This window comes from Gavialis gangeticus, unplaced genomic scaffold (genome assembly GCF_001723915.1).
Source record: "Gavialis gangeticus isolate Ggan-Ray unplaced genomic scaffold, GavGan_comp1, whole genome shotgun sequence".
Taxonomy (NCBI): Eukaryota; Metazoa; Chordata; order Crocodylia; family Gavialidae; genus Gavialis; species Gavialis gangeticus.
This window is the reverse complement of record NW_017729008.1, coordinates 18,529,267-18,553,684: the sequence shown is the minus strand read 5'-3', so window position 1 is coordinate 18,553,684 and position 24,418 is coordinate 18,529,267. Positions and strand designations below refer to the sequence as shown.

The window sequence follows — 24,418 nt, the reverse complement described above, 5'->3', positions numbered from 1 at the left end:
TTACTCATTTAAAAGCTGTATTTCATTACATTTACTATCCACAGAGATGATTGGACTGGATTGTGGGGTTTTGTATTGGATTTTTCGGACTCGCTAGATAAAAAAGATTCTAAAATAAACTTACTGTATTTATTTGAATCTAAGATGACCCCCAATTATTAGATTGGAAAACATATTTGTCTCAATTTTCCACGTCTACAATCTAGTTATTGGAGGTTCCTCTTAAATTTAGCCTTCCCACCACTGCCACAGGGACAGTAGTGGCAGGGGAAGTGGTGACTGGGGGGCAGGCAGCCTCTCCACAGTCCTTTTTCCCTCCCCTTTCACTTGCCCCCCCTGCCTGCCCACCTACTACTTGTCCCCCTCAGTGACTTTCCTTTCCTACCACTTGCCCCCTTTACCTTTGTGGCTGTTCTTGGTCTGTCTCCACTGGGGGCATAGAGTACTCAACCGGGCTGGGCAGTAGTGGCAGTTCTGGCTTCAGGCTCCAGCCCCACCTAGGGTCAGGACTAGAGCCACAGAAGCTCCCCTGCCACTTCATGCACCCCTACCCTGCACTCCCCATGCTCCGTGTCCCTTTCCTTGAGCTCCTCTCACAGAATGCTCCACTTCCCCTTAACCTTATACGTCCCTTTCCTTGCACCTCTTCCCTTACACCTTTTACCCACACTCCTCTCACTCTGCATGTCCCCTCGGCACCATGTGTCTCTTTTCCATGCTCCCCCTGCACCATGCACCCTTCTCTGAATCCCTCTTTTGCACCATGCAACCCTTCCCCCACGTTCCCTCCTGTACTGCATGCCCTCTCCCTCGTGCCCTTTCCCTGAACTCCCCTCACTCCACGCTCCCCTGCCCCTAGGCTGTTCCCACTCTGTGTGCCTTTCCCTGTACTTTCCTTGCTCCATGTGTCCCTTTGCCTATGCTCCCTCTGCCACCCATTCCCCCATGCTTCCCCCACAGTGTGCGCCCTTTCCCCATTTTCCCCCCAGCACTCGCCTTCCCAATGCCCTTTCCCTGCTCCCCCACTTGTTCCATGCATTCCTTTCTTGTGCACCATATACCCCTTCTCCATTTTCCCCCACCACTGCACACCCTTTCCCCCACACTCCTCCCACTCCACATGTTCCTTGCCCCAAGCTGTTTCCCTGCACTCAACGTGTCCCTTTCCCCATACCCCTCCTCACTCTGCATATCCCTTTCTCTGCAGTCTTCCTGCTAATCTTACACACATGCTCCCCCCACATTATGCACCCCTTCCCCATCCTCTCCCCCCTCCCCCACCTGCCACATTAACCTCCCCGGCCCCCTCAGGTGCTGCAGCAGCTGCTTGCCTGGCCTATATTCTCTAAGATGAGAGGGTTTTTTTCCCTATGCTGAACTAGGGGAAAAACCCTCTTGTATTCAGGTGAATATGGTATTTTTCATACCTAGAAAGATTAGTTAAGAAAGAAACAGAAAATGGGTACAGTATTTAATGTGAAATGATTGATCTCAGGTAGAAATTCTTTAAGAATACATAACAGCAGTAAATTGATGACCAAAGGAAAGTGCAGTGGGGAGACTTCAGTAACCTTAATGTAATACCATGGTCTAAGGTATAAAGCAGGGCTGCCTAACTGATGGTCATGCGCTGCATGCAGCCCACAAGGGCCCACCCTAATTCTTTATTAGACCTCTCATTCATTGCTGTTCAATGAATATAAAAATTAAAAGATCTGAGGAGTAAAGCAGTGTCTTGCATCCTTGCTGCGTAGTGATTTGGTAATCTGTGCAAATCTGTATTTGATACTACACTGTGATAGTGGATATTCACAGATATTTTTATGGATTATAAACACATTTTATTCCAAAGTGCTTTTATTAGTGTCTTCAAGTCTAAAATATGTTTTCCTACTCAAACTCTATCTTTGTAACATGGCTTTGATTCTTTAAACAGATTGCGGACAACTTACCTTATCTCTGTCTCTGCATTGGTCAGAATTTTGTATCAAGAACTTAAGCTTTCTTAGTTGTCTCTATAAAAGGTTTCTATTATTATTAATAATACAAAGAATTAATATTCAATAAAACAATGTTTAATGTATTTAAAAACATACGTTTTTTTGCGGTTAATCTTGTCCATTTCTTTTCCAAGTTGGACAGGTATAACATGGAGTTGAACTAACTCTTCCTAGTATTAAAACAAAATTGTTAAAGAAGCAGGGTCTAATTTTATGCATTTTCACATAAACTAATATTTGCTTTGAATTATGTAATGACAGAACAGAAATGTGTATTTTACAGTAATAGCATACATTAGTGCAGCCTAAAGTAATACAATATAAAAACCAAACCAAACTTAAGCTTAGCAATTAAAATAAGCAATGATAAAAATGTTATAAAACTAACTTTGACATAACAGTATACAATGTTTGTTAATGAGTCTTTCTTTTCAGGGAGGGTCTGCCACTATTATTTCTGCATCAAACGGATAACTCAGTCTACTTACTTAATTTACACATAGCCTATTATTATATGCAAAAAATCCCTCTAACAACAAAGCCTCCTCCTTCCAAAAAAACCTATACTAGAGCAAAGTGAATGCTTACAGGCCAGAAAAACTAAGATAATCTGAAGTCATTAATTCTGGTTATTGCAATTAAGGCAAAAAATGGCTTAAGGTTAGTTTCAGAGCTGACTGTTCCTGCACTGGTCATCAGGATACATTTGAGATGTCTGAAGTATGATAAATTCACAGATTAATACAGCAAGTTATTCTTAGCAGGTTCCAATAAAAAAACATAAAATAATCACAATGTGTTTATATGCATATGACATATTTTGTAAAGGAATTACAACTTTTAGAGTTTAACATGTCTGTTGAAAATTCTGTTTGTACCTCTCTGCTGTAAAGGGAAGGGTCTTCCAATGTGGCATTACATGATGCCATGTAGAGATACTCAAACTATCTTTGAAGAAACTAGCTCAAATTCCAGAAATAAGTGGACCACATTATTGCTAATACACAACACTTGCAAACATACTCGGGCTTCTCAATGGGGCTAACTAGTCTAGGTGAAGTGCTGTACTGAAGATGGAAATTCTTCTTCAAGCTCCTAAGATAGCTCATGCAGAGCTATTTTGGTTATCTATATAGCACTGAATTGTGCCACTTAGGCATACCCTGAGGGTACACGCATATGTTTGTGGTGCTTGATCTATGACCACATGGCTTGCTTTAAGCCGTGTGATTGTAGATCATTGTAACTTCCCATGCCTTTCTCCTGAGTGTCGCATGTGTGGACTCTTTAAGAATCTCACTGTGGCTTCTTGGGCTGTACGGCCAGGCTAGTGGGAGTAGCCTTGGGTCAGATCCCCAGGGGTCTCGCCTGCCACGTCTTTGATAAGGGGTTTTAAATCGGGAGGAAGATTTATGGTCCTGTCCCCCTGGTTCTTTCCCTTGGCCTTCCTTGTGACCACCTCTTCTTGGGGCTCCATCTCCCCTACACCCTGCCTAATGCCAACTGTGAAGTTGCTTGTCAGGGCCGATGTTCGGGCCCTCCTCGGCACTCGCTCCCTTGGGGCTGCGGTTGTTGACCACTGGTGTAGCTTGTGCCAAGCACTCTCTGTGGCCCCTCTCTGGTCTATGCGAAGCCGGGTTTTACCCAGACTGCCGCCTCCCTTGATGCATCGCTGATTCCCTGAGTTAGGTACCTGCTGCTGGTTGTTCGGTTCAGGGTCCCATCCTCGCTGCGTCTGTCACCATACCAGTCACTGGGGCTACCACCTCTGGCCCACAACGGGTCTGCCAGCAGCTCCTTGGGCCCATGCTGGCCCGGTATTCCCTCCACGCTCCCTTCCCAAGGAAGCCACCAAGCCTCCTCCTGCTCCTTGCTGTCTGGCTGCTCTGACCCTTCTGGGCCAGCCAGGGATGCTCTTTCCAGTCCCCCTGGCTCCCTTCTGGGTCAGCCTTTTCTGCCAGCTTTGGCTGCCTGCCCAGCCAATCGCCCTTGGCACGCTTTTATAAAGCATGCCCAGGCAGACGCGGGAGCTGTTCCCGGCTCCTCCCAGCTCCGCTGTGGGTTTTTTCTTTGATCTTTGACTACGGCAGCTCCAGCTGCCAGTGCAGCGTCCCGCCGCCTCTCTCCTTCTCCCGGTAAGTTTTCCTTACAATCAGGTCTAGCTAGTGCACATTCACTAGTGCTGGAAGCTGTGCCAGGAATCTAAGTAAGTTGGGTGGGAGGGGGGTCTAGCAGTTTGGGGGCTGGTGGGTCTGTTGGGGGGGAGTTGATGGATCTGTGGCAAGGGGGTTGTTCACCCAGGGCAGGGAGGATTGGAAGGCTAAAAACAGACTATTTGGGGGAGAAGCAGGGAGTGCAGCTCTGGGGCTGAGGCAAACAGCTGAGTTACGTACAGACATTCATTAAATATGTACAGATGTTCATTAAATCGAGCTATCCCATTCCTGATCTAAGTTTCCTCAGGCGAACTAAGTTAGAGCAGGCTGGCTGTTTTTTGCCTGATCCAACCTCCCCAAATATCCGTACAGATTGGCACTAAGATTTGCCTAACCCTAGTTAGGTCAAACCAAGTGTAACATTTGCAAGTACCATAAATTACTAGAAGGCAACATGTAATGAGCTTAGAGAGCCACAAAACACAGTAAAAATGACCAAAAATAGCCTTTACATATAAATTTCCTAGGTCTCTGGTAGATGTGCAATTAAAGGTGCAATGGTATCTGATGCATGATCCCTACAATCGTGCTTCCTGGCTTGCCCCTGGATCAGCTGGCAGGACTCCTAGTTGTGGGATTGCCTGGTGTACCCCAGGACTGGGAGCCCAGATCGGCTGGTTAGAGCTCCCAGCTGCAGGGATGTGGTGGAGCTCTTGACTCCAGCTGCACCCTGAAGGTTGGGAGCCCTGATTTGCTAAGTTACCAGCCAAAGGGGCATATTGGAATCAAGAGCTCCAATGTGCTCCTGCAGCTATGAGCTGCAGCTGATCACAACTCTCAGTCTTAAAAGCTCACAGAAGTCAAGGGACCCTATGCTCTCTGAAGGCTGGAAACCCCAATCAGCTTGGCCACACATTCAATTAATGGAGTGATAGGAACCAGCCAAAAATTATTATACACATTTTCTGTAATAACTTTGTGGCTTATTCCTTGTTATATCTTAGCATTAATTGTATTAACACATGGGTAGGGAATTACTTGGAATGTGATTAACTGGTTAATCACACCTTAAGTGTCATGTGTGCCAGGGGCCTTATCTTTAGCTTCTTACTGTCTACCAGGCCTAAAAGCAAAACCTAGGCATCCTACCAAAACACTGAAGGTGCACCTACATGTGTAATGAGTATGGCTGAATAAACACTGGCACATTTTGTGCCGGATTTTATTGTTCCTGAACAGTGTTTACCTGGGGCCATGGCACATTGAGCCAGGGTGGCACAGCCCTGCCTGGCAGGGCAGATGAGGGGTCAGCCTGCTAGCCTGGGGCTGCAGCTTCTGCCTGCATCTGTCAAGAGTCTGGGGGGGCGGGGAAGTCCCCTACTGTTACGGGTCCCCCGCAGCTTGCTGGCTGGGGTCTCGGGGGGAGTGTCCCCCACCAGCCCAATGACAGGCAGAAGCTGCACTGCGGACTACCCAGCTAGCTTTTCACTACACTGGGAACTGGGGCAAGGGGAGAAGGAAGCCCACTGCCACGAGCCCCGCCCTCAGCAGCTTGTTGGCTGGGCCAAGTCAATGTGGTGGGGGGGCTCTCTTTCCCCACCTTGCTCCAGTTCCCAGCACAGTGGCCGGCAGCTCCATTCCTCACCACTTTCCCTCAGCTGGTTCTGGGGCTGGCATGCAGGAGCACCCCCCACCTGGCGGACTTGGCCAGTGCAGGCAGGCACTGAGTCCTGCCCTCCCCCCCGCAACCGAACGGTGAATGTCTGTTTGGCCTATTCCCTCTCTAAATTATAGCACTTTAAGTAAAGTTCAATAGTTAGAGCCCTTCTGCCAGGGGCTTTTTCAGCATCTATACTTAGCCTATAACTATGACCATCCCAAGTTATTCTGATATTTTGAAATTTGTTTTCATCCATAACAGGGCAAGTAGTAGAAATAGCAGAACTCTTCATAGACAGGAAGCTTATATGTGTGTTTGTGAGTGGGGGAGGAGTGTATCATGTATACGTGTATATAAAACTTGCAATGTTTTATTAAAACAAAAGATTCCAGCATTAAATTCATTTAATTTTGGTGTGTGGAACTAAGTCGAAACATTCCATTTTGATCTGGTTAAACACTAATCTGTGTCCCCACTCTGAGCTTCCACAGAGCCTCTTACAAGTTTTAATTCAAGTGTCTCATGTTCCTATTTTTCTTGATATGCCTGTTACTTCAGCAGAACTGTTACTTATTACAGTCAAGTGATGCCTGACATATCGCTTTATCCAGAGGGCATCTGTCGGGTTCCACAAAAAACGGAGTTTGTGTAAAGACCAGTCTAGACCTGATAATAAAGGCACGAGGCACCAAAACTAACCAGATGTAGGCCCATCAGTGACATTTCTAAATTATAACTATTTAAAGCTGTTATTTAATTTTCAGTGTTCTTGATGTAAAAATAAAAAAAATCAGCAAAAATAATCACAGAAAATTTAGGGTCTTAGATGTTACATTTTCAATTAAAGAAACAATTGACTAAAAACTCCCAGTCTTCTGTAATTATAATTCACAGAAATGTTATTATGTTCTTTTTTCTTTGGTTAACAGAGACCTGTTCACACACATGCGCGCACGCACACACAGAGCTGAAATTAGCTCATGAGTTCTGATCATTCTGGAAGTTCCTTGTTTGTCAGTACTATGCCTATTAGTTTCCAAAAACTGTTTACAGAAATGACCCACCAGCATAATACACACATATTGACTAACACTGTAATCTGTGGTAGTACATACTGTAATGACAGCACAAATATTTAATGTGTTATTTTTTTTGGGTGAGTTTGCAAACACACAAACACCTATATACACATTTATATGTTACCTTTAGGTTATCCTCCTGTTCTAGAAGTTTCTCCACTTCTTTCTGTTCTTTTAACATCAGTTTTTGCTTGAATGCCACATCCTCCTTCAGTGCTTTGATCTCTGCTCTCCTTTGGGTTGTTTCTTTACGAAGCTCTTCACAATTTTCTTTCAACATTTTAATTCTCTTTTCTGTTTCCTTTAAAAATACAATCCAAAATTATATACACCTCATATTTGTATGTTTTAGGAAAGAAGAAGTGTATTCCTTGCATAAGTGTGTTCCAGAATATTGTTGTATTGTTTGTTCAGGAATTAATTGATCTTTCTTTAGAGAACAGTTACTTTAAAAAAGAAGATTAAAGAGCCTGAATGAATTGTGTACTATTTTGGTATTTTTGTGCAGTCAAATGCATTTTTCTTTTTATTGTGTCACTTTTGTCAAACCCTCTGAAATCCTCTGATTGCATTACATTTTCATTACATTTTCTTTCACATTTTTATTTTAAATCTGAAATGTAAAATCAACATAATTCTACACAATATTTTTCATGCACTAATATTGGTTTGGTTCTCCCTATTATTAAGAACATTGTTATGAGATTTGGCCTGATAGCCCTGAAGACCTTTATTTATCCATAAAATAGGTACAAACAAATAGCAGAAGTTCCACCTACTCCACAAAGCTCTGCCAATATGTCTGTTCTCCAACAGACAAGCCTCTAGCATTGGCAAGCTCAGAAGTTTAGTTTCCATGGATCAGATTCAGATCATCCTTGCAGACACCCCCACTTCAGTTTTGTGACACCTATAAAATAGGTGTCTTACTCTGAAAGCACAATCCAAATAGACAGGATTAGGAATCTGGAATAGTCTACACTCAATGGAGAGAATTAGAAACTCTGAAGAGTAGCTTAAATTGCCTGGGCACTGTACAGTTGGGCAGCAGGAAACAGGTATGTCTGAACTCCTGCTCCTCTCCTGACTGAGTGATGACTGATACACATCTGTATGCTTGGTGCTCCCATTCGTGATTTATAATAGCATTTTCATCTTATTTTTATAGGCTGAGGGCACAAAACATGACTTTCTCCAGTGACATGCATTTTATACTTACACCTTGCTTGGGGATTCTCTCATATTCCCGCTGAAGGATTTTTTTTTCTTCTTGTAAGCTACAAAAAATAATCACAGATAGACTAGTCAAACATAAGGAAATAAATAATTTACTTACAAGATGGTGGCATACTGTGGTTGTCTAAATACCTAAGCAAACCACTAAAGCACTTCTGTAGGCTTTCTGGTTTGGCACTGACATAATCACAACAATGGTAACACAATCCCAGTTTTTAAAAAAAACCCTGATTAAATCAAATAAAAACTGTCACCAAAACTGATTCAATTGTAACAGCAGTACTTGTCAATGACCTATGTAGTGTAGAGCATCACAAGTACAAGCTTAAGGCTGCAGAGATTAATTCAGTCATTTCTATTGCCCTTTCTGACCAACACCGTCTCATGAGAACAGATTCCTGTGCTGCCATTACTAGTTCACAACAAAAGCGTTGTCATCTGAGGAAGGTAAAAGGTTATTATGCCTCATGTTCTGTGACACACAAAAGGCAACTGAAGGTTGAAAAACCAAAATTAAGCTCCCTCGAGAGGGTCGTTTCCTTTTACCTGAAGGAAATGAAAAGGCAAAAGAAGAAACATTCATGTTTAAGTTAAAATAAAGCCTAAACGTGAAACACAATTTTGTTATTAACAAAATTAATTTTATGCATGGCATGCATTCATTATTTTAGGAGAGCTAGGGAAGTAGTCAGACTACTGTCCCAGACATAGTCGGGATTGTGTTTAAAATATTATGTACATTATGTACAGCTCTGGGCATCTATGCTAAAAAAAAGAGATTCATTCAAACTGGAACAGATGCAGGAGAAGACTATAGGATTGACTAGGGCAATAATAAACCTCCCTTATCAAAGGATATTAAAAAGCTTGGCTTGTTCACCTTATGAGAGCAAAGGCTGAGGACGATATACAATTATTCTTTATAAATTACTTTTGGGGTGACTACCAAAAGGAGAGGAGGAATTTAAGCTAAAGGAAAATAGGGTTGAAGGGCAAATAGCAGCAAATTGGTCATAACAATAAATAAATTAAATGAATAATTTATACTCAAAATTAGAAGGTTTCTAGCCAGAGAAGTGAAATTCTAGCAAATTGTTGGTTCTATAATAATAGGCTTCAGGCACCTGACACTCATTCTGTTTTGTTTTGTTCTGTTTTATATCCTATGGGACGGGTGTTTTCTTCATCTTTACATGTTCACAACTGTTATCATCATCATTACTGACAATAAGAATAAGTCAAGAATAATACAATATAAACATTAAGCTTAATCATTTCTGTTTGGGAATATGGAGATGTACTATTATTGTAGATTTCTAATAGTCTTCATGTGAATACATCAAAATGAATGCAAAAATAGTGTGAATGTAATGCGTTAAAAAAAACTTCAGATCATTAAGCCAAGTAAATTCACAACTTTTCCCAAGGGATGACTGCAGCTGCAAACTGCCACAAAATTATAAAAATTAAGCAAGAGACATTTGGAAATATAAATGATAGTCATCAAGAGAGGTCTGTTTTAGTTCAGCACTCAGCATAATATCCAATAGAGAACATTTTAAAATCATTTTAGGTCCAATGTTGCAACACACTGAGAGCCTTCAACTTCCTTTGACTTTGGCTGGGACAATGTAACAATTCCCAAAAGGTGCTGCACACTTATGTCTATAGCTGGAATGCATTATTGGAGATAACAAGATGCCCGCATGATATTTCTGGGATGATTATCAAAGTATGCTTAGCTTCCATATACTGATGAATATAGTAACAAAATAGTTGATCAGGCTTGCTTTCTTTAACAGCTTTATCTTGAACTCAATAGGCATGTCCTGATGAGCATGCATGTGAGGTTGGCGATGTCAAACCACATGTGATGCACATGAACCTGTACACTGTACTGCTAATTTGCAGCACAGTGGATTTTTTTGATACTGGGAGATCCTACAGCAAAGTAGGTTTAGATTCGATATCAAGAAAAACTTCTTTACTGTTAGAACAGTGAGACAGTGGAATAGACTGCCTAGGGATGCTGCAAAATCTCCTTCACTGGAGGTTTTCAAGAACAGGTTGGATAAGTGTTTGGTTAGGTATGATTTAGGAGTAGCAATCCTGGATTGTGCTATGAAGAGCACCAGTTGGAAGCCAATGAGATACCCTCACACACATACCCAAGAGATGTCCCAGAGCACTGCACAGAGATGGAGAAGAACTCTGCAACCCAGAGCAGGTGAAAAGTGGACAGGGCCATGTTCAGCAATAGGAGAATGAAGCAGAGCTCCACAACTTTTTCTGCTAGGAAAGAAGATTAGAAGCTGGGATGAGTTTATGGAAGTGATAGGATAATAAAGGGAGTTTGAGATCTCTAGGCAGGGTGTCGATGCATGGGGTTGTGTTTGCTGTCCTCAGGTTGCCATGCAGAGTGGACCGTATCTTGTTATCTCATGCTTCTGGGCTTGCTGGGGCCACGAGGGAATTTTTTTCCTTCCTGTTGCTACAGGTGTCAGAGGGGTTTTTGCCTTCCTCGGAAGCATTGGCCATTGGTCACAGCCAAGGCTGGGGATTTTGACTGGTGTGTGTTGAGTCTACTGCTGGGACTTAAAAAACCCAGAAGTTTCTGGCCAGAGGGTTTTTCTTATCTGCTCAGGGTCAGAGCATTTGTCATGTTTGGGATCAGGAAGGAATTTTACCTCATGGTCAGATTGGGCTGGACTATGGGGTATTTTGCCTCCCTCTGCTGCTGAGGGGTGTGGTTCCCTTCCTGGGATCTCCTGAGCATATTTTAGAACTACTTCCTGTCCTTTTAGGCACAAGACATTGTCAGTGCCCTTGTTTCTCTGCTTTACGTAAGGCAATTTAAAGGGTGTTTTTGATGTTTCAGGCAGTTATGCCAGGTAGTGGTGTGTGAGGCTGTACCTAGAGTTTTTAAGAACAAGTTATACAAATATTTGCTAGGGATGGTCCAGAAAAGGATGATTCTGCTTGAGCAGATAGGGTGGACTGGATAATCCCCTGAGGTCCCTTTCAACCCTACTATTGTATGTAAGAGTTCAGAATTAAGCCCTATGCTTTAAATGAAAAATGTTTCCAATAGAAAATATAATAGGGTGTGTGTAGACAAAACAAGGGCCCTAAATTGAAGTGGTGGGCTTTTAAAAACACCGCTTCAATTCAGGGCCCTTTAAACCCCTGTGTCTTGCACACACCCGCACACACTTACCTGCTTCTCCAGCGGCGGGGAGGGGAGGGCGAGCTGCCAGTGGGCGAAGCGGTCTCTGGGCTGTGGGGCTGCTGGTACTTCCCTCCATGGCAGCAGCGGCCCCCCCCCCCCGGCACCTGCCTGCAGGCACCCAGCTCGGGCACTCCTGGGGGGCACCGTAGCTGCAAAGAGCAGCACTGGGCCCCTGCACAGCTCAGGCAGGCAGGCTCCAGGGAGGTGGGAAAAAAAAAATCAGGCTCGCCACTTTTCTTGGATGGAACTTGCCTTCCTGGCTTGCTGCCAGGCTGCCTGCAAGGCTTTCTGTAGAGCCCCTGAGCTGCACAGAGCCTGGTGCTTTGCTCTGAGGCTGTAGGGGCAGCAAACCTAAACTCCTGCTTTAAGTTTGCTGTGTCCCAAGTCATTTAAGTCACATTACACCACCGAATTCGCTACAGCAGCTGTAATTAATGCGCACTATGCCACAGACACGTGCAAACACCGACACCATTAAAGCAGTGCAAAAGCATTTAGCCCACTTTAAAATGTCGTGCACACATGCCACTTCTCGTTTTGTCTACACACAGAGAGGCATTCAAAATTCTTAGTATGTATAATTCCCATCTTCAATTCAATTGACTACTTTTTGAAATATAATTTTACAGATAAATTTTCATTTTTATTGCTACAATAGCCTTGTAAAAAAGAGAGACTTTCTTATTTACGCCCCAAAATTGAGGCCTCGTATCCATAGAAGACAGCAAAGTTCTGGTTAGAGATGATCCCTGCTGAATGTTTCCTCGTTTATATTACTTTATTCTTCTGGTATCCCTCCCCTCCATCTCACTCCAGACCCTTGATTATTGGGTCCCAATCAGCTTTGTTCACAAGCAGAAACTCCACTGACTTGAATGGAGTTGTGCCAGAACTGAAGGTGGGTCATTATTTCCTTCCTTTTAATTTATCACCCTCTCCTGAGTAGGTTTTCATGATGTCAATTTGTTTTACACCTGGACATTAATTTCACTGGTATCTTGAGACAGACACAAAAAAATCCCTTTGCCACATTCTGTAGCCTCCATTAGATTTGACAGCTTTAAGATAAATATATCAACTGTTGAAAACATGCAGACATTAAATACATTACCGTAAGGAATATAAATTAAGCCCTAAAATAAAGCATTGAAAATTCTTTGAAATAATCATAAAATATCAAGTAAAAAGACACCCTAAACTGCTGATACGATTATTTAATCTATCAGGTGATTGCTTTGATATGTTGCATCAGGAAGGTTTTGTCAAATAAAAGATTTATGTACATCCAGTTATTCCATTTAACTGTCCAGCAACAGAGGCTCCATGCACTATTACAATTTGCCCACACTTAGATTGTTCTGTGGACCAGCTTTTCCCTTCAACGTGGCATTGAAAGATGATGGGATTACACCATCTTTCTTTCTGGAAAATAGTTATTTTTGGGTTAAGTCTGACAGCCATAAAAAAGAGACCTCCTTATTACTTTCTGTGGAGATGCAGAAATGTTAAGTTAAAAAAACATCATAGGTACCTCAGTTCAGATGATCACTATTATCCTACCTGACTGCAGGGACATAAATCAAAGGAGAAGGTTGGGTGGAAATCAAAAACAAGAAACAGAAAAATGGCAAAAGCAAAGCGTTGGCAGAGAGAATATCAAGCATCTCTGAGGAAACCTCAGAAACCAACTTGCCAGACTCCCACGAGCCATGAGCACTTTTAGTACATTTATAGTATTCTGTTTTATTTTTAAGCTTTAAAAAAAGCTTGAAGTACACTAGGGCATCAAGCCCAGAGACTTAAAATATTTAAAATATCAAGTTACCTACTAGTCTTTTAACCTTTCATGGAAATGTCAAACATTTTCTTCTGCCAAAAGAAATGACTCTTTTTAACTTCTTGTTTTGCATAGATGGGACTACAGAAAGTTTAATTTTATTTGATTACTCTAATAAAGAAAGCTAACTACATAGTACCCTTTGGTCTTTAAAAAGTGTTTCATTATAACCATAATCACTATATTTCAGAGATAATTATTTCATTTGTATTCAAAGAAGTCCCAGAGTAGAAGTTTTCTGCTTAATTTTTTTTCTAAAACATTAAATTGTGATAGTTGGATAAAATAACAGAATAACAATATATACTCCATTGATATATACCCGATCTTTATCCAAGTCTGTATAACACTTGGAAGGAAATTAAAACATCAATAATATATTCTTACAAAACCTCATAGTATCACAAAGCACCTTATACATTGAAAATGATATACAAATGATACTCAGGAGGCACTTTATTCAGCACTGAAATATAGCCACTTCTAGGAAAAAATGTGCACAGTAACAAATGTATTTAAGGTGTTGACAGGAATAGGCGTATACAATATAATTACCTCTTGCATTAACTTACAAAAATATTCACAGAAATTAACATTGTCACCTACCAGTTCAACTTATACTGAATTTCATACTCTCTTTCTTTAATAGCATTATATTCGTTTTGGTATTTAAGTAGTTGCTGCCTCATTCTGGAGACTTCACTGGTAAATCCTTCAGGGAACTCATCTGCTTTTTCCAGTACTTGTTGCTGTTTTTCTATCTCTACAGTGAAACGTTTGGCATCTTGTAACAACTGGATCTCTGATTCCTGTAAACTGTTTTAAATAAAACAACTTAAAATCAGGCATTAAAAGAGTACTGGAAATATTAAATGTAATTATGTTGTTTTATCTTATAGTTTAACATTAAATGGGATGGCATGAGAGTATATTTTGCCTAGCCTTACTGACACTGCTGGATAAAGATTTATGCTTTAGTCACATGGAAGACACATTAGGTAAAAAGGTCACTTTGTGTGAATGAGACAAGTCTTATAAGCTGATCTTGGAAAAATGTGTTTAGGGATACTCTATTCTGTGGTCATGGAGCACTGGAATAGGAGTGGGAGTGGAAATGGTGTTTAATTGTCTGGGAGCATTTGGGATGTTTCACCTTTTTGGTTTGTTACTTAAGGCCCCAGGTTCAGGTTCCTTTGCAACCTACAGTAAGGTGAAGGGACAGCTCATGTAACTGAAGATTTTGCAAACCAGGAAGAGGGTTTGGCATGCTGGAGAGAAGTTTGTTCCTTTACTTGTTTCCTTGCTGTTGGAGAGGCAGCAGGTAGAAGAAGAGCAACATGAAGGTGAAGTCTAGGCATTACGGGTAAAATCACAGCAAAACCCCCAACCATCTAGACCTGGTGTCATCAGCCTATGGCCTGCGGGTCAGAGCTGGCTTGTGGAACCATTGGATCCAGCCGGCTTTAGTGGAATTTGGTGACAGAGGGCCTTGGTTGTGGGCACTCTCCTTGTGCCACTGCCGGTCCAAGCGCTAGCAGTCATTGGGTCCTACTGCCCACCCATCCACCTGCCTCTGACTTGGAGTGGGTCATTCCAGCCTGCAGACAGAAAATATTGTCTATCCTTGATCTACGGTAATTCCTGGCTCCATGGTTTAAGGTCTCTCCTAACATAATCTTTTTTCAGAGATCAAGGGCAATACTAAATACTATTCTGCAGTTTATTCTGTTGAACTAGTACCTGAGTTACCTGGTTTAAAGCTAGCTCAGCTAACTCTACATGAGCTGCAACTGTGACTTTATATTGCAAAGACCTCAACATTGATGAATTGTCAGTTATCTTTGGCATCTCCAAAATCTGGCTATTTGTATTGACACAATACCTTGTGATAATATCCTTAATTAACCAGGTGCCTGTTACTCTTACTACATGCTGTAAGTGTGTATTGTGGTACTTGAATTGTTGATGTTTAAAAGTAAGACTAGTTTTAATATGCCACATTTATCATGGAATAGTCAAAATGGTAAATATACTGTGAGACCTTAATATTATGCAATATACAACCTACTAACAATTTCTGTTATGGAGTTATGTGTATGCCTTTGGAATATGAATTACTTTATTTACTTTCACTTACTTTTAGTATAATTTAAATAAAAATTCAAGTTAAAGTAGATTTTGAGGTTCACAAAGTTCCAAAAGAAAAGCTATGCAGTCAAAGAGAAATAATCCAAACAGTAGCATTTGCCCTTCACTAACTAAAATAAATGAACCAAGTAAAACTAGCTAGAACCCTAAAATTCTACTTCAAAAACTATTATTGTTCCACAATATAAGCCTACCAACAAACCAGTTACAGAGTAAAAAAAATCAAAACAACTAGAATATAAAAATTCAAATTGCTAAAAATCAAAACAATCAAGTCAATTTGCACAAATATAGCTAGAATGGAATAGTAGGAGAAGGACGCTTTATATGTTGTTCTACAAGGTAGATAATCACTTCCTTTTTGAGCTCAAAAATAAGAAAACCACATACTTCAACAGGAAATAAGAATGTACTATACAACAGGAACTAATAACCCAGTGTGCTGATGTGTTACATCTTTTTTTTCTTCTCAAGAACGATGTTCATGGCAGTGCAGAGGGTCTAAACAGGATTTTATGTATTAACCAAGTCCTATTTCAGTTCTTTTATGACATTTATTCTGTTTTGAATCAAATATTGCTTACAGCAGTGTTGCTCATTTCATGCACAGGAAATCTCTGAAGTTGGTGGATGTACTTAAAAAAAATAGTGACACAGGATTTATATGCCAGCTCCAAGATCCACCTAATCCAGTCTACAGCCCTTGATAGTAGCCTGTGCTCAGTATTTCAGAAGTCATGACGCATCCTGGCTGTTACGAAATAATGTAACAGTTATAATAGATCTGCATTATCAAATATATTACATCTGGGCTCTTAAGCACGCAGACTTGTGCTTACCAACCACACCTATGACTTGCCATGCTGCAGAGCCAAACACAGCTCTGGTAATATGAATGAAGCGTGACCCTTCTCGTATCCTACCCCAGTCTCAGCTCTCACTGTCTCCTTACAGTGCTGTTCCTGTATGCCTGTTTTTGACTTCCCCTACATCCAAGGAGCTGTTTCCTCAAATGCTGGCTCACAAAGAAGACCACTGAGGGGCTGAGACAGTCACAGACAGGCAAGGACATCAAAGTTGCTGGTTCATGCACAAAGAAGGAGAGAAACTCAAAAGAAGGAGAGAAACTCAAATCTAATTACAGGGGTTTGGGACTTGCCAATTTCCAACACACATAGGTAGGAGGAACTGAAAAGTGTTCCTCTTAATCCTTTCTTAATTTGTCACGCCTCCTTATGCCCCACCCCTGAATCCCTACCTCTCATAAGCAGTACTGTACCTAGACTCCTGGCAGCCCCAGGCAAACTTTTAGTATTGGACCCCCCTTTGCAAGAGATAATGATAATAATAATTTAAAAATTACCATTTTTGGGTCCCCTTTCTGTCTGGGCCCCGGGCAGCTGCCCGGTTCACCCATGTCTGTGTCCGGCCCTGCTCACAAGGGTCCCCACAATCCTTCTCTTCCTTATCATCCATGCATATTTATCCTCCTCTCTCCCTCAGCTCCAAGCCCTCTCCCCTGCTTCTGCTATAGGTACAATCATCATTGGCATAAGGATTCTTCACATGTATGGAAAGGGACTGCAGCAGAGTTAGCGTTGTTTGACTCATGCTTTGAAGCTCAGAGGTTTACATTCCTTCTCCATTTGTTCCTAACCTTTCTATTGTAACTGAGTGTTCTCACAGAGTGCAATTCACCCCTACAAAGGACTGGCACAAGGGCTTGCTCATTCTTTAAATCCTGCTTGAGGCCTCACACTAAAGATAGAAATAAGTAAGAATTGATGGAAAAATTATCTAGCTTTCAGCAACGCTATTATCTCCCTTAATTGCTCCCTTTGCACCATATTAATTCAATAGACTTAATATTTTCTCACAGGTTTCCTGTTTCTAATATTCCAAACAAATTTATTTTGTTTCTTCAAATTTTCTTAGTCCCCTTAATTTTCACCTTACATTTTATCTGCTGTAGTATGTGCTCTCTTTCATTGCCATTACTACTTTTGATACCTGTTAAAAGTCAGATTACTGCTTGAATCTTGTTATTAAAGAGGAGACAGGAAGGTAAGGAGGTGAGGGAAACAAAATATGGTTTAAATAGAATCAAAGTAGGCATGTCTATGCGTGATGCTACATTGCCGTAGCAGCACACTGCGGCAACACAGTTTTGGTGGTCACAGACTGTGGTGCTGCAGCTATGTTGCCGTAGCAACATGCTCCCTCATGATAGCACATTGCTATGGCGATGTCACAGCTGAAAATAAGCACACGCAGTGTGCACGGCACAGTATGGGCTGTTACTGCGCCATCATTTAGTACTTCCAAAAAGAAGATGCCATAGGGACACTTGTGGATGTGCCCAGCAGAGGATAAATAAGACCTTGTGTAGGGCCTCTGCACTAGAGGAATTTTAATTTAAGCATGTAATGCTTTAGCTAATGACACAATTCCAGGAAGTGATTATAACCTTGGCTAAACTCTAGAATCAAGTATTCATGCTGAAATATACTGAAAATCTTTAAATATCGTACCTTATCACTGTCTCATGCAGAGAGGTGTACTTTGCTTTGAGTTCAGCTACTCTGGTGCCTGGAATTTTCCCAGCAGAAAATAACTAGAGAATGGAAATAGACAATTATGCAATCCATTAAACGTTAACATTTGTATTTATAATAAGACTGTTTTAACTATTTTGGCAATCTTTAATTGATTTGGTTCTTGGTAACCTATCAAATCAAAATATACACATGAAAAGTGCTTGTTTACCATAGCATAAATAAAAAAGACAAGAATATTATTTGCATTGTTATGGAGCTGACTGCACCTCTGTCCCCTTTCTTGTTGTACATCCCATCTATGCCAACCACCTATTATTACATGCAGGTACAACTGGACAGCTGTGTTTCTCCTCTTCAAAGACTTGTGTTATACAATGACAAATGGCCTTCTTTAAATAAATAAATGTCCTTAGTAATTGGAACAAAGTACTAGAAATGTATAGAAACAGAGAGATTTCACTCATTTAAGCTTGTATTTCACTACAGACTCAAGTAGATGGGGATTCTTCCTGAGCTATAGGAAGAGAACAGACCCAATTTACCTTCTTCTGCTAAGCCCAGGAGCTTTCGCCTAGTCTCAGTTTACCTTCCAGAGAATGTATATTTAATTATAGATATTATTTATCAAAGACAGTTTCTGCCCTTTCAGTGACACTCTCTTTTTTTCCAAAGCCCTATGTTCCTTGTGGCTAAGTGCATATATTCAAAAAGCTCATGGAAGAATTGATCCAATCTATACAGGCTTCTTTAAACTGTATAGATTGGATTAGGAGTGAATGTAACTCATGTTCGCTCTTTGTTGGGGGCAGAGGGGAGGGGGAGGATGCAGATGCACTGGCCAAAGCCAGAAGGCAGGGGGTGCTCCCTCATGCCTCCCAGTGTGATGGAGACTCTCGAGGGCAGCCAATCACAGCTGAGCAGAGGCCATCCCTGATTGGCTGCCAGGCACATGTCCCCAGCTCCCTGCTGTCACTGTGGACCTTCCCCCACCCATCCCTGGTCTTCCAGAGTGGGTCACCATGGCATGCCTGGCAGCCTGGCCAGCAGCACAGGGAGGTGAGGGGGAGGCAGCAGAAGCAGGCACCTAGTGCAGTTCTTGCAGTCACAGCAGGCTATTTGCTGGAGCTTCAAAGCCTTGGAGATCACAGCTGCCACAGTCTCCCAGTCTTAGGACTGTGTGAAACCCCCAGGGCTGGGAGACAGCAGTAGCTGCAATCTCCCAGCCCCTGGGGTTTCATGCATCCCCAGGTCTGGATGATCATACCCATGTCCTGCAGCTGCCAGACCCCAGCTAGTTCTGGGCACCAGGAAACATGATGTGGGGACCCAGCATCCACAGCTGTGGGACTCTGGGTCCTGGCAGCTGCAAGGTGCTGCCGGGATGGAGAGTTGGAAGCTGCTGGGTCTGAGAGTCTCTTTGGTACCAGTTGCAAGTTGGGGAGAGGGAAGGGAGTGTCAGGGGAGAGGTATGCTCCTTAAAAGGAAGGATCGGGCCCCTTGGATCTCTGAAAAATGGCAGACACCTGGTGTGATTCCTGCAATCACAGGAGGCTGTTTGCTGGAGCTCCGAGGGCTGGGAGATTGCAGCTGCTATGATCTCCCAGCCTTGTGGCTTCATGAAACCTCCAGGGCAGAGAGATTGTAGTTACTGAGGCTGGGAGACCATGGCAGCTGTGATCTCCCATCCCTTGGAGCTCCAGCGAATAGCCCGGCACAATTGCAGGAATCACACAGGGTGCCTGCCATTCCCTGGAGCTCTGAGGAGCCCAATCCTTCCTTCTAAGCAGCACATCCCTCCCCTGCCTTGGGACACTGCATACAGAAAATTCCTTGCGTTACAGACACCCCCTTTCCCCTGTGGCTGACAGCTTGCAGCAGCCAAGTGTGGTCAAGGCTAGCAAGCCGTCCTGTGAGGGAAGTTAACAGGGGAGCCACAAAGGCACCTGGTATGCTGGGGGATTGCAACCTAACTTGAGTCGGGGGAGGATCTGGTACTGAAGTTTGATAGACTGGTCTCATCTAGATCAAGTAAGTCTGATATTACATCGATCCAGATCTAGATCTGGATCCACCATTCTTAAAGCAGTCTACATACCTGGAACTTCTGTTCTGTTATGAATATAGATCAGTATCTGACAACTTAAACTGGAAATAGTGTAATGTCTGCACCTGGCCTGTGTGAACCTGGGTCTATTAATCATATATATTACTACCTTTGACTAGAAGGTGCAGATTGAACCTTCTTTTTGCCTAAGAATGGTTTTGCTCAGTCAACAAGCTAGACTATATAAAAATTTTCTCCAGTTGCAAATAACCTCAGATTAAGGAAGGTTGTGAAAGTAAAGTGAAAAAGCTATTCTGACTAATTTCCCTGCACAGACAAGACACCAGAGCATGCTCCTGTGAGAGCTGCTCCATTGTTTGGAGGTTACATCTTCTGTACCTCCTGGGAAGATGCTGAAAATATCTTCAGCCTCCAACACTCCAGCACACCACCTCAGAAATCTTATTAACCAAAACCTAGCAAACAAGCAAACAAACACTTTTTGAGGTTAAGAACAATACTTATTACCAAATACCCTGCAGTTATCCCAACCTCATTTAGGAAATGCAAAACTATATCCTCCACTTGTGTGAGTAATCCTTTATTCACATAAACTGACTTTAATAGGACTATTTGAATCAGTAAGGATTACTCACTTGATATAAATGATTTGCAGGGGCAGCATTAAGGACTTAAAGGATCAATTCATTCCTTCATAGAAACACAATCAGTCAATCTCTCCAGGCAGCCTGCATATTAAAACCTATTCTTTATTTTACCCTTGATTTTCTGTGTGGGTATCTATTTGGCTTAGGAAACAGTTGTCAGTTCTCCACTTTAGCCAAACAATCAGCCTTTTACAGGTATCAGTACATTCACTCCACTAACTTGCCATATGTGTAGCTATTTACACTTGTGCAGGGTGACTGTAAAATGTTACCATTCTGACTTAACAGAACTTTACCGACTATGCACAGGTATAAATGACTGCGCAAGGTGCAAGACAGCGGAAAATTCATCACACATATGTATGTCACTGTGAATTTTGCTTGAGCGATGGCTGTAGAATGGCCTCAGCATAGTCAAGACTGTAGAATGGCCTCAGCAATTTAAGATATCAGAACGTTAGGAATTACAGCACTATGCAGCTGGTGTTGCTGTATTTAATAGCATGTCATTTTGAATGAACTTAAAACATGTCACAGTCTACCCAGGTTTTGTAAAGTTCAGCCAAAAATGTTTTTGTGTGCCCTTCTCTGTGCCTACATCTTTCAGTGCTGTAATCCCCTTTCTTATTTTGTATAAATAATTTTCATTCCATTCCATTGGGCTGGCAAACTCATTTTATTCTGAAGTCAGTAAAATGAGTAATATTAGCAACATGCCCTTTCAATGCATATAATGTAGAAGAGTAATACTTCTTTTGAAATCAATGGCGTAAAGCTGGTATGAGATCACTGTCAGACAGGTTAAACCCGTTTATTGGGTTTCTTGATCCCTCCAGATGCCTTAAATTGAAATATCCTTAAATTGAAAACTGTGTATTTCAAGATCTGATTTAGCTGACAGATATATAAGCATCCTATCAAATATTTATAAAGCATTATTCCTGAAGAATAACGTTGTTTCTTTTTTAAATACTTCAAGCTAAATAGGCATTTATAGTTATAAATATTTGCATTTTACCTCTATTTCTAGAAATGTGCAATAGATGAGTCACAACAAAAGTCATACTTTCCTTTGAGATGAGCTACTATTTTGACTAGCTTCAGCTTCAGTTTCATTATAAAAAAAAAGTGTGTTTTTACCTTGGGAAAACTAACACAAGTTTTCTGTCTGCTGTTAAATCCCAGTGGTGACAAGGTACTATAGAGTTATTGCAAGAAAGCTAGACACTATGAATTGCAAGCAGAGACTAGTACTGATCATCCCTAGCTACCTCTTACTAATAGTTAATGGGCACCTATACACAGGCCTGATGCCTGCTTCAACGTGCTCTAATTAGAACCCGTCACAGCAACCTTGATTTATCCGGAATTAGGATGCTCCAGGAGCCCTGGCATCACATATATTCAGCACCCCTATGTTTCAAAATGGTGGTGAGGGGTGTTTTAACTAAAGCTCATTGATTGAGCTTTAGCTAAAACACCCCTCACCACCATTTTAAAGCATGGGATGCTGAATACATGAGATGCTGTGGGCATTTTAATTACAGTGGCTCCCAAGAGATAGAGAGATAGAACAGTTTTTTTTCCTTTGCTTTATTGCAGCTCTTCAGATACTTAAAGACTGCTATCAGGTCCTCTCTTAGGGCATGTGTAGACAAAACGGGGGCCCTAAATTGAAGTGGTGGCTTTTTAAACGGGCGAAATAAACTCCCGTGTCATGTACACCCGTGTCTTACCTGCCTCTCTGGTGGTGGGGAGGGGAGGCAAGGCAAGCTGCCAGTGGGCAGAGTGGTCCCTAGGTTGGGGGGCTGGGGCTGGTGCTCCCCTCCGCAGCAGCAGCGCCCCCCACAAGAGGTACCTGCCTGCAGGCGCCCAGCTCAGGCCTAGGGCATTGCAGCTGTGGAGGGAAGGACCAGGTCCCTGCTCAACTCATGCAGACAGAGAGGCTCCAGGGGAAGGGGAAAAAAAAAGATCAGGCTCAGCCCTTTTTTTTTTTCCTTCAGCGGAGCCTGACTTCCCAGCCTGCTGCCAGGCTGCCTGCACAGCCCCTGAGCTGCAGGGAGCCCGGTGCTTCACTCCGTGGCTGTAGGGCAGCAAACTAAAAGTCCTCGGAGGTGTTTTAGTTTTCTGCACCCCAAAGTCACTTAAGGCACATTACACTACAGTGCCTGAAATTAATGCACAATATGCCACCAACATGTGCAAACACCAACACCATTAAAGTGATGCAAAAGCATTTACACCGCTTTAAAGTGTTGTGCACACATGCCCCTTGTTTCATCTACACACACCCTTAAGCACCTCTTCTACAAGCTGAACATTATTATTTCCTTCAGCCTCTCCTCATTATGACTTGTATATCAAGCCCTTTATATTTTTGTTGCCTGCCTCTGGGCTGTCTCTAACTTCATAGATTTCATAGACATTCCATAGGGTTGAAGGGATCTCAGGAGATCATTGAGTCCAGCCTCCTGCCCCAAGGGCAGGAAGTTAGCTAGGATCAAAGGATCCCAACAAGATAAGCATCCAAATGCTTTAAAATGAGGAGCCTAAAACTACATGCAGTACTCTAGATGAGGCCAAACCAGAGCAGAGTAAAGAGGCACTATCACATCCCATGTCTTGCACCTAATGCTTCCATTGATGCAGCCCAAAACTGCATTTGCCTTTTGTCTAGCTACATCACACTGCAGTCTCATGTTGAGCTTGCAGTTCACCAAGACTCCTAGATCTTTTCCACGGGGCTGCTATCCAGCTAGGTGTCACCCATCTTGTATTTGTGTTTTTGATTATCTTCCCAAGATGTAGCACCTTGCAGTTTACCAGCATTGAACCAGCATCATCCTGTTAGCTCCAGCCCAGCTTTCCAATCTGTTAAGATTCTTCTGAATTGTACACCTATCCTACAATGTATTTGCAATTCTACCTAGTTTAGTGTTGTCTGCAAATTTGCTCAAAAAGCTCTCTATTTCATCATCCAAATTAAATAGCACTAGGTTCAGGGCAGTCCCCTTTGGCTGTCCACTTGAAACATTCTTCCATTCTGATATGGATTCATTGGAGGCACCTCATGCCAGCCTTATTTTCCTATGATCCTATGTTAAACAAAGTTCAGTATTAGTTGATTACTCCTATTTGCTCACATAAAACACACCCTGGAATATAATATTGCATCCTATTGTTGAAAGGCAATGCAGTACTCTAGATGAGGCCAAACCAGTGCAGAGTAAAAAGAGGCTGCACAGAATAATGCAGAGTTATGGCTGCACAGAGCAGGGACAATGCCTAATCTTCAACTGACTCACCCGCTTTACCTGCCTAGGCTAATAGGAGCAGCTAGGAGACAGCAAAATTGCCCTAAGAAAATTTAGTTTATCTGGTGGAATATCAAGACCATTAAAAATGAGAGATGATTGACAGTTAACACCTGTGGAGTAAGAAACAGTGGATCATTAAGTCAGTTGATTCCCTCAGCTCTCTGAATAGAAATGCTGCTGAACTGTGAAGAAGGAATCAAAGGAAGATGCTTCTATCCCTGATAGAAAATCAGCTTCCCCACTTAATACGTACACCCCAATTTTGAGGGGGCTGATTTTTGGGGAAAAGGTGTGTGATGTATGCAAGTAAACACAGTTTTTTTATTGTGTAGTACCTAAGGACAGATAAGGGTGAGAGTATTGCTGTGCTAATGTTGCATAAATTGCTGATTTTATCCCCTGGAGGCTAGTCCAATTCACCTCTAGAAGAGAGTCACACTTTCAGGCTGGCTCCAACTCTATTTTATTGCTTGCAAGCAGGCCGAC

At 42.1% G+C, this 24,418-nt stretch overlaps 1 protein-coding gene across 1 annotated transcript in view; it reads right to left on the bottom strand.

The window, feature by feature from the left end:
- The window catches only part of CCDC146 (coiled-coil domain containing 146), a 144,399-nt gene that overhangs the window by 47,159 nt on the left and 72,822 nt on the right, over positions 1-24,418 (bottom strand). The window contains exons 2-6 of the mRNA XM_019509464.1: positions 17,877-17,959; positions 13,804-14,013; positions 8,115-8,172; positions 7,020-7,196; positions 2,097-2,170 (exon numbers count right to left, since the gene is read on the bottom strand). Coding sequence (XP_019365009.1) covers positions 2,097-2,170; positions 7,020-7,196; positions 8,115-8,172; positions 13,804-14,013; positions 17,877-17,959 — 602 coding nt within the window. The remainder of the gene's footprint in view (positions 1-2,096; positions 2,171-7,019; positions 7,197-8,114; positions 8,173-13,803; positions 14,014-17,876; positions 17,960-24,418) is intronic.